This window comes from Onychostoma macrolepis, chromosome 14, assembly GCF_012432095.1.
Source record: "Onychostoma macrolepis isolate SWU-2019 chromosome 14, ASM1243209v1, whole genome shotgun sequence".
Lineage (NCBI taxonomy): Eukaryota > Metazoa > Chordata > Actinopteri > Cypriniformes > Cyprinidae > Onychostoma > Onychostoma macrolepis.
Window position 1 is genome coordinate 13,465,219 of NC_081168.1, and position 17,440 is coordinate 13,482,658.

A 17,440-nucleotide genomic window follows, 5' to 3' on the forward strand; every position below is an offset into this window, starting at 1 on the left:
AAGCCCATCATTCATGTTATAGTTTCCAGTCAAACATACTAAGACGCACTTTTTTATGGCCTCATTAAACACGTTAAGGTAGGTAGCTTCCTCTCAGGAATTTCTACACACATGCAGCATCAACAAAATCATATTTCCCAGCCCATTTCCTGGTCGATGACGACAGTCGAGGGCGGGGCCCGAACAGGACAGGTGAGAAATATAGCGCTCATCTGCGAGCAGTGTTCATTAGTTTATGCAGCTCTAGAGAAGGAAGATGGGCAACTGGATTATCAGTCAAGGGCTCAGCGCCTTCATCTTGGTAAGAGACATTATTTTGCTGACTATTTACTTTTGTTCATATTACCTAATACGGTTCGCTACAAAACCTGAGTTAAAATAAGTCATATTTGTCTATTATTCTTCTATTGATGTGTCTCTGTATTTGTAGGTGGTGTGGATGGGCATCAACATATTTCTGTTTGTCTACTTCTACTTATTCTATGATCAGGGAGAACAATTTATGTACACTCGTGAACTTTTAGGGGTAAGTTATGGAATAAAAAATATGTTAAGACAAAAGAAGAGAATAAGGAAGGAGATCCGTATGTCATAAAAAGATAGATAAACTGAGTAAATGTAGTGAAAGTGAATGTAATACTGTTTCTTTCAGGCTGCATTACCTTGGGCCAGAGCTCCAGCTGCTGTACTCAACTTCAACTGCATGCTGATACTGTTGCCAGTGTGTCGAAACCTGCTGTCTCTGCTCCGAGGCTCCTTTATAGTGAGTTGCTGCACACTTGCACCTTTGTGTCTGAGAGAGTATATGTGAACTATTTGTATATATTTGCTCTCCTGTCCATGTCTCAGTGCTGTGGCCGAACAATGAGGAAACAGCTGGACAAAAATCTGACTTTCCACAAGTTGGTTGCTTACATGATTGCCCTAATGACAGGTAAACAACATGTTTTTCGAAAATTTAACAGGAAGTTATGCATATCAAAGTAGGTTAGGCTTACAACTGATGATACAGTACGTTTTACAGGAAAGGACTGGCATGTGCGATAGCTATTGTGGACATCCACACTGGCATGCCGTGATGCAATAGAATACTTAAGCAAATATTTAAGCCGTAGGCGAAGCATTTTATCTCTGATAACCCAAGCATTGCAGATATAGTCTTATTCTTACTGGCAAAATCTGGATAAACATTGGCCAAGTTTTGATTTTCTTTAAGAGAAAAAGCTAAAAAAAAAAAAAAAAAGAATGAGTTAGAACAAGAGTCTTCAACCTGAAGCTACTCAAGGGCGTCTGCATCACTATCTAAATCATACAGAACTTAAATTTTCATGACATTTCTGAGTAATGATTTGCTAAACATTCCTGGATTGGCCCCAGAGTTATAGAATATGTTTGCGAGCAAACAATAATTAGAATTGTTGTAAGTTGTAAGTGTTCTTACCTATTTTTTGTTAACGTGATATCTGATTTTGACCATATTAAATCTTTCTTTAATGCAGCGGTTCACACTGTTGCTCATTTGCTTAATGCGGAGTGGTACACAAACAGTTTCCAAGGTCGATATGGGCCTCTCGCCGGTAATCTGTCCATGCTTGGCGACTCCATGAATTAAATACCACTTACTTAAATCCCATTCGCTCCAATTCTACAGTGAGTCAAATAATGGTTTTTATTTTCACATTTTCTTATCATTTTGATTTTATATACACTACCATTCAAAAGTTTGGGATCAGTGAGGGTTGTTACATTAAATTAATACTTTTATTCTGCAAGGTTTCATTAAATTGATCAAAAGAGACATTAAAGAAACAGTATTGTGTTTCTACAAAAATATTAAGCAGTTAAAACCATTTTCAACTGTGATAAATCAGAATATTATAATGATTTCTGAAGGATTGTGTGACACTGAGGACTGGAGTAAATTCAGCTTTGCATCACAGGAATAAATGACTTTTTCTAATATATTAAAACAGAAAGAATTTTTATTGAATTTTTGATTCAAGAAATGCTGCCTTGGCTATCATAAAAAAAGCTTACACAAACTTGAATGGTAGTTTACAATTGAGCTCCATACTGTATTGCTCATGTGGTATGATATGCCTGCTATAATCTTGTTTCCTTGTACTCCAGACTCCAACGCTTCTCGTATTCACCACTATTGCGGGTCTCACAGGAGTCGTCATAACTCTTGCCCTCATCCTCATCATCACTTCATCAATGGAAGTCATTCGCAGAAGCTATTTTGAGGTCTTTTGGTACACGCATCACCTTTTCATCATTTTCTTTGCTGGCTTAGTTTTCCACGGTGCAGGGTAAGATCTATTAACTGGGTAAGCCCAATTAAAAAAATAAATAAAAAAACTGATTTGTAGTAGATTATTAAGAGTAATTAAAACATGCATATTGGTTTCTGTCCAGACGCATTGTGCGAAGTCAGCAAGAGACCAGTCCACGTCACAATATTTCCTTCTGCAAAGATCAGCCAGAGAACTGGGGGAAAATTCCTGAATGTCCAATTCCGCAGTTTGCAGGAGGGTTTCCTAATGTAAAAGTTGTCACATTTACAATTACACAAGCTTATGATAGATTTATTTGTGCTTGCTGATTTCAATTTGCTGAATCCTCTGTTGCAGACCTGGATGTGGGTAATTGGACCAATGATCATTTATCTATGTGAGCGGCTGCTTCGTTTCATTCGCTACATGCAGCCTGTCAGTTATAAGAAGGTGAGTCTTCATGGACTATATTGTTCATCTGAATCCCAGTACAGTTGTTCTGTAATGATGTTATGACAAACTGTTTCCATTCTTGCATTTTAGATTGTAATCCGCCCATCCAAGGTGTTGGAACTACAGCTGGTGAAGCCTGGATTCAAGATGGAAGTCGGTCAGTATGTGTTCCTCAATTGTCCAGCCATCTCTCAGCTTGAGTGGCATCCATTTACCATGACCTCAGCCCCGGAAGAGGACTTCTTTAGTGTGCACATCCGCTCAGTTGGAGACTGGACTGAAAAGCTCATCAAGATGGTCGAAAACCTACCAGAGGGTGGGCAAGGACCTACGTATGTACTTTTTGCCATTTTACTTATTCTCTAAAAACAAAGGTTCCAAAAGGAGGTTTTCACAGCAGTTCCATAGAAGAACTATTTGGGTTTCCCAAAGAACCTTTCAGTGAAATACAAGTTCTTTATTGGCATTTATGGTTCCATGAAGAACCTTTTACATCCATGGAATCTTTTGATTCCACAGAACGTTCTTTATTATTAAAATGTTCTTCAAACTAAGAAAAAAATTACTCTTTTAAGTACTGTACACTTAAAAGTTATTTTATGGCATTGCTGCAACCCCTTTTTAAGTGTTTGTTCTTAGAATAACCATTTTGTCTTAATATGAGTAACATTTTAATAATCTGAAGAACCTTTTCCTCTATAAAGAGCATTTTGTCTAGTGGAAAGGTTCTGTGGATTTTCTTAATGGAACCTTTATTTTTTTCATGTATCATGTTCTTAATTTCAAAATATGGAAAATCACTCACAGAAGCAGCAGTAATATATCTAAGAAAATCTTTATTTTTTGCTTCAGGATGGCCGTGGATGGCCCGTTTGGAACTGCGAGTGAGGATGTATTTGATTATGAGGTCAGCATGTTGGTGGGTGCTGGGATTGGGGTGACCCCATTTGCCTCTATCCTGAAGTCCATCTGGTACAAGTTTAAAGACTCTGACCCCAAACTACGAACAAAGAGGGTAAGATCATGTTGGACAAAAATAAGGAAGTTGGGTGCAAAGGTCGAGCACAATCACTTTTGTTGTTGTCGTTACTGTGATATTACAAAGGTTGCCTTCATGTCCTAGATAAAGTCCAGGATTCCTTGAAACTCAGTTTCCTGTTAATTTCTGACTTTTGTGTTTAGATTTACTTCTACTGGCTGTGTAGAGAGACATACGCCTTTGAGTGGTTTGCAGATCTCCTACAGGTCCTTGAGAAAGAAATGGAGGAACGAGGAATGAAGGACTTCCTCACATATAAACTCTACCTCACCGGATGGGACCAGAGTCATGTACGTGCAATAAACCCACTGTGATCTGAAAAGCAGGTTGACCTAATCTGAAATAGGAGTAATGAATTAGTCACAGAACATCTGAACTTACATTTACAGGTAAACCATGCAATGGTGCATTTCGATAAAGATACAGATATCATCACCGGTCTAAAACAAAAGACTCATTACGGCCGACCAAACTGGGATAAAGAATTTGATCAAGTTAAACAAGAGAACCCGTCGTAAGTTTCAAAAACTTTTCATAATGTTATTAATTCCCACATGACACTCAAAAATACCCCAACACTAAACTTTAAATATGCACAGGTCTGTGGTTGGAACTTTCTTGTGTGGCCCACAAGCCTTAGCGAAGGACTTGGAGAAGAAATGTGTGAAATACTCTGACGTGGATCCACGGAAAACCAAGTTTTACTTCAACAAAGAGAACTTCTGAGGAGAATTTTCACAGGAAACCGAATTCTCTTGAAGTATCTGTGCACTAGGGAGTGTGCACTTCAGCAGATTTGCCATTTCTCAAATCTTTCCATCTAAATGATTCTGCATTACTTGTGACAATGAGAAAAAACAACACCCTTCATCCTGGAAAGTGAAAAAATTGCTTGAAGGGACTAATTCCATGTGTGAGTCAAAGGTCCACGCATTGTTTTTTTTTTTCAAGGTTTGGCTTTCCTGGTTCTAGAGTTCCTGGTTAGAAATGAATCACCAAGGATCAAGGAAATCAGACAAACACCAGAATGTAATGTGTTTTTATAAGTGCCTCCTTGTCTAAGTGCACAGCTCTAAAATAAGCATGGCAAGAAATTACTGAAAAAGATTGTGGAATTTCATCTCCTTGTTAAAGGTGAAAAAGGAACAGATCTTCTTTAAAACACATTTTATCTGATGTCACATATGGTTAGTCACTGGTTTTGTAACCTTTAAACAATCAAACCAACTTTATCATCCAAGATATAAATTGTTAATACTATACATTTTATGTCATGTCTTTTATAAACTGTATTTATAAATAATGAAGGCAGGAATTACATTCTGCATTGAAAAAAAATTCCAGTTGTTTATTTCAAAACCCAGTTTATTTTTTCATGAGCAGTACATTGTGAACTACTACTATTCATATACAACTGATCTCACTTGAAATAAGAAAATATCACTATAAAACAAAAACAACAACAACAAAGTTACAGATGTGGATGCAGACCAATACAAAAGCAGCCAGGGGAGAGTTGTCTGATCGGATGCGTATGTTCCTGCAATAAAGTTGTAGAGTCAGATTTTCAGACTTGCACTAACCCAAATTAACCCCTGTTGCTTAAGAAAACCCATGTTCCGCTTTGTCACAGAGCCTGTAATTATCATAATAGGATGTTTTAGGATGGATGCAAAGGAAAGAAAAGAACTCGCGTCACACGATGAGTCTTCAGGGTGCGCCTGCTGTCTTCTGAATCTGTTCCTTCAGTATCAGGATACTCTGTCTCTGTTCTGGTGGCAGCATGGCGATCTGTTCTGGGGTCAGCTGCAGGACCTGCATAATCAAGGCAGCCTGGGAATGTGGAAAAACAGCATATAGATTATTATCTATGAGACGGAAGCAATGCTGCATCATGAAATTCAAACTGAAGTGTGGTAACTATCAACATTTAAATCAACATGTCAAAAAGTTATCTAGTAATTCTGGAAAATCTGGTCACTGAAACAATGCAGCGATGCAAATCTGATGCGTCTTTTTAGTAAACTTAGGAATGTAACGTAATGATAAATAGCCGTCATTGGAAGTTTTAGGTTCAGTGAAAAGATAAGGATGACCATGTCATCCAAAAGTGTGTAGGGGAAAAAAATAAATAAATAATAACTCACTTTCTCGTGGTCTTGTGATGACACATCTGATGTAGGACCCTGTTAAAAGATAAATGGGATTAAAAGATGCAGACATTTAAATTAAATACTGCAAGCTACATAGGGCCAGTTTTACTAACAGCTTGCGCCAGCGCAAACCGTCTTTTGGCATTAAAATTGTACTGTCAGGTTTTACTAAAGACTCACAGTGAAGAATTAGCGCTGAAAAGGCATGGACATAGTTATTTTTGCTCTTGACTTAATGAATATGCATTTGTAGGAGTTTCCCTTTCAGACACAAAAGTTCTGGGAGGGGAGTATTAAAATGAATCACGCAATGTGTTTTACTAACATTTGCGTTTGTCAAATTACTAGCATTTGCGCCATTATTAACGTCCAAAAAAAGCACATCTTAAACTATTTTGCGCTTGAAATGGCTGCAATTATTGTTGCTAGGAGGAGGCAACGCAGAGAACAGAGAACGCGTGGTAGAAGGGAGAGGATTTTTTTCCACACGTATTAATTTATTTTGAATGCCAGAAGAACACATTATCCGAACATATCATTGCCGTGTTATTTTTAATTTGCTTCAGGAAATAAAAGACGACTTTGAACCCTCAACTAGGAGACACGCAATACCAGCTCTATCGAAACTTCTTACAACTTCTACCATTTTTTGGCCTCTGGTTCTTTTCAATGTACTGTGCCTTATTTATTTCGTTATTTGCGCCTATGCTTGGTATATTGCATTGGTCGATATGTAAATAAGTGTCTGTGTTCTTTAATTTGCGCATTGTTAGTAAATCATCTGGAGAAATTTCCCTTCCCATCGGCGCTAAAATCAGCATATTAGTAGCTGCTAAAAGTTGTTTATTATTATTATTATTATTATTAAAACATTTTCTGTAAAGCTGCTTCAGAACAATATTTGTCAAAAGTCCTACACAAATAAATCTGAATTGAATAGAAAATGTTCTCTAATATTATATATAGTGCTGGGCAACGATTAATAACATCCAAAATAAAAGTTGTGGTGTACATAATGTTTATGTGTGTACTGTGTATATTTGTTATGTATATATATAAAAGACACACAAACAGTATATATTTTGAAAATATTTACATGTAAATACACTGCCGGTCCAACAAAAAAAAAAAAGAAAAGAAAGTCACCACCTGGATTTAACTAGGCAAATAGGTAAGAGCCTCCCATTGGATAATTACTGCATGGATGATTATGTTTCAGCTGGCAACAAGTTATTTAACTAACTGATGCAGTGAGTAGCTTCTCATTTCTTAAACAACCATGTCAGAAGACACATCCTGTGGTCGTGAAAAAGATGTTAATCGGTTTCAGAAGGGTCAAATTATTGGGAGCTCAGGGAGCACGAGACCTCATTTTCACACATGGATTGGCCACCACAGAGTCCAGACCTTAACCCCTTTGAAAATCTTTGGGATGTGCTGGAGAAGACTTTGCACAGCAGTCCAACTCTCCCATCATCAATACAAGATCTTGGCGAAAAATTAATGCAACTCTGGATGGGAATCAATTTTGTGACATTGCAGTAGCTTATCGAAACGTTGCCACGGTGAATGCGTGCCGTAATCAAAGCTAAAGGCGGTCCAACAAAATATTAGAGTGTGTGACTTTTTTTTTTTTTTTTTGGACGGGCAGTGTATTTATGTTCATATAATATATAAATATATTTAATATGTATAAACATAACATTTTTTCTTAAATATGTACATGCATATGTGTGTGTATTTATGTATACAAAATAAATATGCACAGTGCACATACATATATTACGTACACAAAATCTTTTATTTCGGATGCGATTAATCGTTGCCCAGCACCAATTATATTAGTGCACTAAAGACAAAATAATAAAAAAAAAGCTAATAATTTCAAATCTGCAAACTTGCTTTCAAATTTAGTATTTTTCAAACACAGGTTCTGTGGACTTGAAAATAGATAGCTGCCTTTATATTCATATTTCAGAAACGGCGTCCCTTTACAACGGGATGAACAAATTTGGGGGTACTACACATTAAAAGGTTTGAAAAGGCAAAATGACAGGATTTTGCAAATCTTACTGGTCTCGCTGCTGGTGGTGCACTTTGTCCCATGCTGTGGGGGGGAGGACCCTGCATTCCACCAGCCACAGGAACCCTCTGGCCAGATATCGGACCCCGAGCATCAACAGCTCTCGGGTCACGACCTTGAGGAAGTAAAATATTTAAAATCTTATCCTTAAGAGAATCTGTCAAACAGAGTGTTACATCAGAAAGGAGTAAAACCAGTATTGGACCCTTTTCACATTTCCGGGTTTCTCAGACGTCACCATAGTTGCGTAAACTTCTATTGCAGTGAATGGGAAACTACTTTTTTAAAAATGAAAATAGGAAGAAAAAAAAAAAAAAAAAAAAAACTTGCAGGATTTACAATTCAATTGACACTGAAACACATCATCACAGTCTATGAAAAGGGTCCATACAGATAACCAAGCCAAGTCGACAAATAATGTGAAACCACATCTTTAAGTACCTCTTGCCTCCATAGGCGGACCACGCTGCTCCATCATAGGACCTCTAGGTTCTCCCATCATGGGTCCTCCTCTCATGTCATGAGGGCCACGCATGTCTGGGGCGCCATATGCATGGGCGGCCCCTGATGTTGTGGAGGGCCTCCCATGTAACCATGCCTGTAAGTGAACAACAATAAAAATAAAAGTTTTTGTTATGAACTAAAAAAAAAAGAAACAAATCAATGGTGATGTACAATACCGTTCATAAGTTTGGGCTCAGTAAGATTTTTTTTATTTTTCCTTTTGGTAACAAATTAACACTTTCATTCAGCAAGGATGAATTAAATTGATCAAAATTGAAATAGATTTCTATTTCAAATAAATACCGTCCAATTTGTTTATCAAATAATCCTAAAAATAAGATGTATCACAATATCTTCAAAAATATTTAAGCAGACCAGCTACTTTCATCATTGATAATAATAATAAATATTTCTTGAACACTAAATCATCATATTAGAATGATTTATGAAGGATTATGTGACAATGAAGACTGGAGTAATGGCTGCTGAAAATACAGAGTTGCCTCCACAGGAATAAATTACATCTGAAAATATATTAAAACAATTATTTTTATAAAAGAATAATATACAATTAACTATAATAGAACATTTATTTTATATTGTACTATTTCACAATATTACAGTTTCACTGCATCTTAGATGCAGCCTTGGTGACGAGACTACTTTCAAAAACATTTTAAAGAAATTACCGACCATTTAAAAACAAAAATCTTTTCAACGGTAAAAAATTTAGACATTTATTCAGACATTTTGACTTCTTTATAGGAATAATCACAATTGCATAAAGGAAATGATTAGTCAGTGTAAGCTTTCTGACAATACTACACAATGAGACTATTGTGAATATTTTTCGATGATCAGCTGTGATCATCTAAATGTCACTGCAACAAAGTTAGTATACATTACCCTGGCTCCACCATTTCTCCAGTGACATTGACCAATGATCCACCTCGCGGGTCGTTTGGACCATCGCCAAGCAGGCCTCTGGGTGGGATCCCTGGAGGGCCTTGAGGGGCCCCTCGCATTGGGGCACGTGGGTCTACTATCGGCACTGCGAAAAGCAAGCACATTTACATGAAAACAGTTTTAAAATGTGCATGCTTTGTCACTTTGACAAGACTCAAAAAAAAAAGAATTGGCTACAGAATCAAAATGATGGAAGAAACTAGTGTGAAAGTGCATTACACAAACATTTCAAAACTTGGACATGTCCTTTTATTCAATCAAAGAACATGAATAATGAGGTTGTATTGTGAAGCACATATTTCGCAGGTATGACACCGTTTTGATACACCAAGACAATTCCTCAAGCGTCAAGGAAATTAGACTGGAGGAAACAAAAAGGTTCCACTTCACAAACAAAAGGATATTGTTTCACCTGTCACAGTGACATTGATAACAGAGGATTTCAACATCTTTACAAAGTGTAACTCATCAATACTCGGCTCTATTCTGTTACATTGGCACATTCCATTAGGCAACAAGACTTCATTGTTCATGTTTTGGAAATGTTTCAATAAAAGGTTAAAACTGTTTACAATGTGTTGTCTCTACTATTCAATCACTTTTGTTTCAGCGACACAATACAGCAGAACACACCTATATTTCAACAGCATTCATGATCATGTGTTAATCAGAGATTAGTGCTGTCAACAGTGCCTTTTACAGTTTTACTTTTCTCTCTAAACATCTACGTGATATTTTGCGCACTCGCTCTTTGACACGATGGATGTTCCATGTACTGCTGTCAAATGGTTCAAGTGTGATGGGTAGACAGGGATTAAGAAATACACTACAAAAGGTGCACGTCGGGGTAAAACAATGAGCAGGTGAGACTACTGACAGGCCTGTTCAGAGCAGACCAGAATTATACCCATGATACCTTGAGGCCGCTCGATAGCAGCCTGCCCAGCTGCTCCCACAGGAGAGTCCTGAAGGGTTCCTGGGTCAGCATTAAGTGAAGAGAACAGGAGAAAGAACTGAGACAGCGCATGGTAGCACTTACTGATATTACCCAGGGATGCTTGTACTGATGCTAATGGTCAATATAGGTTTTTAATTGGCTAATGCAGATACAAATATCTAGGAAATCAAAGTATCGTATAATGCAATATACCATTATATAAAAGTATATTTACTATATTATATAAAAGTAAAAGTATATACACAAAAAAGATTGGGGTCGGCAAGATTTTTTTTACTTTTTTGAAAAAGTATCTTATGCTCACCAAAGCTCAAATCGATTTGATAAAAATTACAGTAATATTGTGAACTTTTACCAAAAAAAAAAAAATCACAATGTTATTTATTCCTGTGAAATTTCAGCACCCATTATTCCTGACTACAGCGTCACATGATTTTACAAATATAATTAAAATATGCTGACTTGGTGCTCAACTAATAGTTATTATTATTACCACAGTAGAAAACGGTGCTACTTAATAGTTTTGTGGAAAAGTGATTTAAATTTTTTCCAAGACTCTTTTACTGGCACTTTTGATTCATTTAATGCATCCTTGCTTAAGACGTGCAATATAAAGTTTAAATATTAAAAAAAATAATAATAATTGTACTGACCAACAAACATTTTTATCAGTAGTGCGCATACACAAAAATGAGTACAAAAATGTTATAGTTTATATATAATTATATGCCATCTAAATGTTTATGGTTGAGTATTTTGGCACAACAAAACTGACTAAACCAAATGTTTGAGAAAAATGCAACAAAAAAAGCGCCTTGAATGAAAATGAAATCACTACATAAAAGCCTATGTTAGTGCAGCAGACTTGTTGGCCAATACTGCTCACTTGTGGACAGAAACCATGTAGTAATATCATAATTTTCTCACAATAACTGAATGTCCTAAATTATATAAAACAACGATACTACTTCTAAATACTGAGCAAATACTTAAGAATTTGCTGAAAAAGCAAATGCGTGTAATGGGAAACAAATGTATATGATATAATATAAACAACAATCACAGCAATATCAAGTATATAATCATACACAAAGAATTCTGAATGCCTAAAATGAATACCTGGGCCTCTATCCATGGGCACAGGGCCTCCTGGAGGGATCCCTATCTGAGGTTGCATCCCACCTGTAAAAGGAGAGACCAAAGGTACAGTAAACTGCTATAACTATGCACACACATACATAAGCACCAAAGTAATCCTAGGACAACCAAGCTTACCAGTTGGTCCCATGGGACCCTGTCCTGGCATTGGTGCGGGTACTCCACCTCCCATCTGTGGAGGCTGCATCATCTGTGGGGCTCCGTTCACATGCATACCTGGCTGTGAGTCAGAAGATCAACAGAAGATTACTCGTTAGCACCGTGAATAAGCAGAACGGCTTGACTGTCCGTGAACCCAACTCAGACACAATCTGTGAAAGATTGTGAATGTTATTAAAGCACAAGACGACTAAAACACCCTACCAATCAAAAACTTGGTCAATCATATTCTTTTTAAAGAAATGAATACTTCTATTTAGTGATCATGCATTGAATTGATCAAATGATAGTAAAGATATTCATAATGTAAAAAGTGCTGCCAATCGATTAAAAAATGTAATCGCGTTAATCACAGACATGGACTGTGATTAATCATGATTAATCACAAATTTATAATACTAGGATTTACCTGTAAATGTGTTGAAAAAGAAATGCATGACAAACTAGTTTAAGGAAAAAGAACCTTTCACACTTCCTCCAGGTATGAGACATAATCCTTATTATTCTTTTATCATTATTCTTTTGTTTTTATTCAGCCATTATCAGCCTTTATACTTTATACTTCAATCCTAGTATACATTTACCCAACTATTATCAAAAGTATTTCTAAATAAATACAACAAAACATGCGACCTTACGTGAAGTATTATGACAAAATGCATTATAAAAGAAGATTTGGACCTGTTCTGCAGGTGCATTAGAGCTAACATTAGCACCATGCTTCATAAGACAATTTATGAGATTAATAATACATTTTTACTCAGAACTCACTTCAAACCACCGAGTGTTTGTAATAACTTCATTTTACGATCACATGTGGAATTTGGTCGTTTACTGTTGTTAAAATATGCTATTTATAGCCTTTTATATTGCTGCACAAATTAACATTTCAGATGTACACATTCAACACAAGAAACTCTCATACAAATATCCTATTGTGTGTTTATTATCTTATATAATCTATAGCGGCTGTTGTCATGTTTATTTCTGCTGTGTAAAAGCCTTAACATGTAATGTGATCCTCTGGCTGAAACTCACGTTTGTGATGTTACAACCGCCTCTCAGTTCTTAAATTGCCAAGGATACATTCCAAGTATAATACACATTAGTAAAAGGATCTATTTTAATTTTAATTTGTCTATATACACTTTGGGCGGCCATGGTACATTATAAAAGTAGCCCAAAAAACCGCAACTGCAACAAGATCTGTAATTTTTCCCGCAACTGTATTTTCAATAGCCCACTTGTGCCGCTGCCCTGGCAACACTAGTGCTGTATCCTCATCACACAATGATAGATAACCTTCTGTGCTGAGATGACGGGAAGAAGTTGGGGTCAAACCTTATCAAATGATTAATTTGCGTTAAAAAAACATTAACGCGTTACATTTTTTAGATTAATCGCATGCAAAAACATTTTTTAATTGCAATAATATTTCACAACATTACTGTTTTACTGTATTTTTGATGGAATAAATGCATGCTTGGTGAGAACAAGAGACTTCTTTCAAAAGTATTAAAAACGCAAGCTAATATACAGTTGTGTATTAAAACAAACAAGTACTACTATTTAATGCATCTCATGATACAAGCGTTCAGGAAAGGATAAAAGCTGTAATACTGACCATAGGCTGAGGCTGAGAGACAGGCACATTTGGCTGAGGGAGGGGCTGGTTAGGTGCTGGTACCGGTCCAGGCTGAGGACTTGGGTTTATGGGCTGAACCACAGTCGGACGGTGGAGCATTTTCTATGAGAATAACAGATGATTTTTCTCTTGATCTTTATATGGCTTAAAATGCTACACATCCAAAAATGGATAAAAACTACTGCCACAGTCCTTGTTATTTGCAAGAAAGCTTATTTAAGGAGGTTAACAAGATGTTCTCAGTCTTTTTCATTCATGTACTAAGACACTGTCCATTTCTTTATAGTGCGTTTCTTCAGAGGCATTCCATGATCTTACCAGAGCGATTTCAGGGTCCACAATCCTCATGACCACCTGAGCCTGCAGCAGGGCATAAGCGAGCTGAGGGTTCTGCAGGAGCATATTCCTGGCCTCCTGGGGACTGTTCTGCACACATAGCTGTACAAACAAGAACAGGACGATAAATCTAACAACCTAATTTTTACACATCTTCCCCTATTTACAACAACACTATAAACTGCTGTACGAGTGTTGCAGCACTAATGACAGACTTTTTTTTTTTTATTTAATGACAGATCCGTAGTTTGATCAGTAAACCACTTTAAAAAAAAAAAAAAAGGCTATTTTTTTTTATTTTTCTGTCTAAACATACCAAACAATGATTTAAAAATCAAAGTATGTACAGAACTGACAATTTTTTCAAATCTAATAATTGGAAACAATAAGATTACTAATAATTAAAAGAAGAAACATTTGATATTCTCTCATCATTTACTCTCCCTCATGTCATTTCACACGTGTATTAATTTTGTTTATCTTCTAAATAATGATATTTTTAACAAAATCAGAGAGATTTCTGTGGCTCCATTGAAAGTCCACAACTTTCATAAGTTAATAAAAACATCAAATGATCCATATGAACCCAAGCAGTTAGATCCAAGTCTTCTGAATTAAAACAATCGCTTTTTTAATGAAAATGTCATTTAAGGTTTTACGCACATATAACGATTAATCTACACGGATACAAAAGGTTTGCCTTCTACAATTTTTTTTTTTTTTGCAATATTTAAGTTTTGAATTAATGGACTTTCAATAGAGGAACAGAACATTTTCTCAGGTTTCATTTAAAAATACATGCATTTCAAAAATGAACAAAAGTCTTACGCATCTGGAACAACATGAGGGTGGATATATGATGAATTTTATTTTTTGGTGAACTAATCCTTTAAGTAACTTGCTTTCTACATGCATTTTGGACTCTCGTGATCTGAAACGTCAGACTTAAATTTAACAGACCACTTTCCTATCCTTACCTTCATCTGTTTCATTAGCTCAAACATCTGCTCGGGAGGCAGGCTGGCTACTGCCCTGCTGATGGACTCTGGAGCTTCTTCTGGTGCGCAGCCGTCTCCATAAGGAGACTCAATAATTGGAGCTCCAGTCCCCAAACCTGTAGAAACAAGCATGCAGTTCAAACAAAATGGCCATTTCTAGTACGCAAGATTTAGAAATCAAAAATTCAAACTCCCTTTGAATAGAATATTACACTTAGATCAAAACTTACTTTTGAGCTCCTCTTTATTTTTCTCACTAGCAGCGTTATCGACGCGGAGGGCTCTGCCGCTGAACTCTCGGCCATTCAGGTTACGCATGGCACTGAGCGCCGTCTCCTGATCCTGGTACTCACAAAAGCCATATCCCTTTGGCTTACCTGTTTCTCTGTCATACACCAACCTGCAAGACGTTTTTTTTTTTTTCTTGATAAACACCAGGTTTCTTCTAAAGTGAGCAAAGCATGTTGTTTTAGGCAATATTGTGCATACCTAAAACTGACGACTAGTCCAACCTCTGAGAAGATGTCTTTCAGCTGCTCCTCTGTGGCCTCATATGGGATGTTTCCCACTGTTACCAAAATACAAACAATAAGGAACCATGTTGCAAACTGGTTTACTGTAGCAGCATTTGTTTTGAAGTTCATCACGTTCTGTTTTATTGGCGATATGCTACTTTTACCACTTACACCACTGTATCAATCCATCCATATCTGCAGTAGTTTTTACACCTATTGACTTTGTATTCGTGAGCATGTATGTAAAATTTGCAAATAATACGATTTTTAATAATAATTTATAAGTCTAGCAAATATACACTGTAAAATAAGGTGTTACATAATCTTATTCCAGAGTTTTAGTTGTCACTAAATGTAGGTGAGTGAGGTTTAGCTTAGCAGCTAACGTTAAGTCAATGAAACTTATGAATAGTAACGTTAGATACAAGAAACAAACTAACCCAAACTCTTCATACATACCGAAAACCGAGCGTAACGAGCGGTCCACGGCCGGGTCTCTGGCAGCTGCAGCTGCCGCAGCAACTGCTAAATTTGCCATATATTCAATGATAAAATTACAGCTAACACGATAAATGACCAGCACAGACAGACGAGAAGCCAGAGACCGCTAGGTAAAAATAAAGATGGCGCTTCATGACTTGTGCGTTGCTATTTCAAAATATGAGTCCGAAGAAGCCCTTTATCCCGCATTTAAACCGCTAAAGCATCTCGCTGACAGAAATATCTTATCATTGCTCAATGCAGAACGAGATTATATAGCATCATAAACAACGAACAAGAGAAGAGAAACCAAAAAATGAGAATTAAAAATGCAGAGTGAATACAGATAAAAATGCATATTATTAGGCACATAAATAATTCAAATAAAATACTAAGCTCACAATATATATATGTTGAATGTTCTATTTAATACATTTTGGTGTCAGCGCAGTAAAAAAATATAATTTTATGTTAACATGTTAATGCAATGTTCAATTTTTAAGGAGTGAAAGCAAATAGAGCAGATTTCGTGATGCCGCATGTTCTCCAGATGCAGAATTGCTGTAAACATCCATCATAACCCATAACTTTAAAAGAAAAAAAGAGTAAATATCTCTGAAGAGTGAGAATCGCTACTCAATGTGGCAGTACAAATGTTTTATATCCACTGACAATTGTTTTGACATTAAATCAAAAAATGTTCAAAGTGAGAGCTCAGTAGTGCATGTAGGGGGCCTGACCTAAACATCAACCTAAATATCGCAGAGAAATTTTTCTCAACCCTGTCGCCCTTAGCATGCTCACTAGGGGGCTGTATGACACTATTTTTCTTTTCGTTTCCTTTTGTTTTCTTTTCTATTGTCTGTAAAGCTTCTTTAGAACAGTATGTATTACAAAATCTCATTACAAATAAAATACAAATTGAAATATTAATTATAATTACAAATTAAAACGTACTTTAATTAAGTAAAGTTCAGGACTTTTCTCCATGCAGATTAAGAAATATTTTTCACATATTGCACTATATCTTGATTTGTGTCTTTTTTAGCTGCTTTTGATTAAATTATTGGAATATGATACATGAGTCAGACTCTTTTTATAATGCTTTCATGGTACTTCTGTGCCCTTCTTGCAGTCTGACAGCCTCTGGTCCCTATTCGCTTTCACTATATTGAAATAACAGCATGAGCATTTTTCCAAACAAATCTTGCATTTTGTTCCACAAAAGTAATGTGGAAAATGGGTTTGGAACTAAATTTTCATTTATTATTTAATGGGTGAACTTTTCCTTTTGTTTCCTGAGTTTTGGCATCACTGCACTGATTAAGAACTTTCTGTTATAAAGTATTGTTCGTGAAATTTAAAAAAGAATCTCACTGCATGCATTTAGTGTTGCAACCAAACGGATTTTGACTTGTTCTTGTGATATGCTGTAAACTGATTTTAGCATCTGAGTAACATCATACTGTCCTTTCAGTCTTTTGTTTTTTCTCAGTTCACTTAGTACTAGCACAGCAGGACCAATATAATTTTTTTTATGTTAAGATATTTTATCTTATTACATATATATTCATCAAGAACTTTTGAATTGTTTTGTTTGTTATTTACTAGCACTGTAAATCATGTAACATGTTCCTTCAGAACCTTGGACAGCTCCAATCCTGACATTAAAACAAGAAAATGCAGAGACATGATAAGCTATATTTATCAGTTTTCT

The 17,440-nt window shown here is 36.2% G+C and overlaps 2 protein-coding genes across 2 annotated transcripts; one reads left to right on the top strand and one right to left on the bottom strand.

Moving 5' to 3' along the window:
* Window positions 1–177: 177 nt before the first annotated feature.
* Window positions 178–5,030, top strand: nox1 (NADPH oxidase 1). The gene is given in 14 exon segments (XM_058798467.1): window positions 178–301; window positions 431–526; window positions 653–763; window positions 850–934; window positions 1,500–1,601; window positions 1,604–1,650; window positions 2,131–2,312; window positions 2,419–2,545; window positions 2,634–2,726; window positions 2,820–3,061; window positions 3,582–3,744; window positions 3,912–4,058; window positions 4,158–4,282; window positions 4,368–5,030. Coding segments are annotated over 14 exon segments (1,692 nt in total). The 5' UTR covers window positions 178–256; the 3' UTR covers window positions 4,495–5,030.
* cstf2 (cleavage stimulation factor, 3' pre-RNA, subunit 2) lies at window positions 4,693–15,888 on the bottom strand. Its single transcript, XM_058798468.1, is given in 15 exon segments — window positions 4,693–5,601; window positions 5,916–5,954; window positions 7,995–8,119; window positions 8,446–8,547; window positions 8,550–8,602; window positions 9,415–9,559; window positions 10,391–10,450; window positions 11,552–11,614; window positions 11,708–11,810; window positions 13,374–13,496; window positions 13,713–13,832; window positions 14,708–14,844; window positions 14,959–15,128; window positions 15,218–15,296; window positions 15,703–15,888. Coding segments are annotated over 15 exon segments (1,521 nt in total). The 5' UTR covers window positions 15,782–15,888; the 3' UTR covers window positions 4,693–5,478.
* Window positions 15,889–17,440: the final 1,552 nt, after the last annotated feature.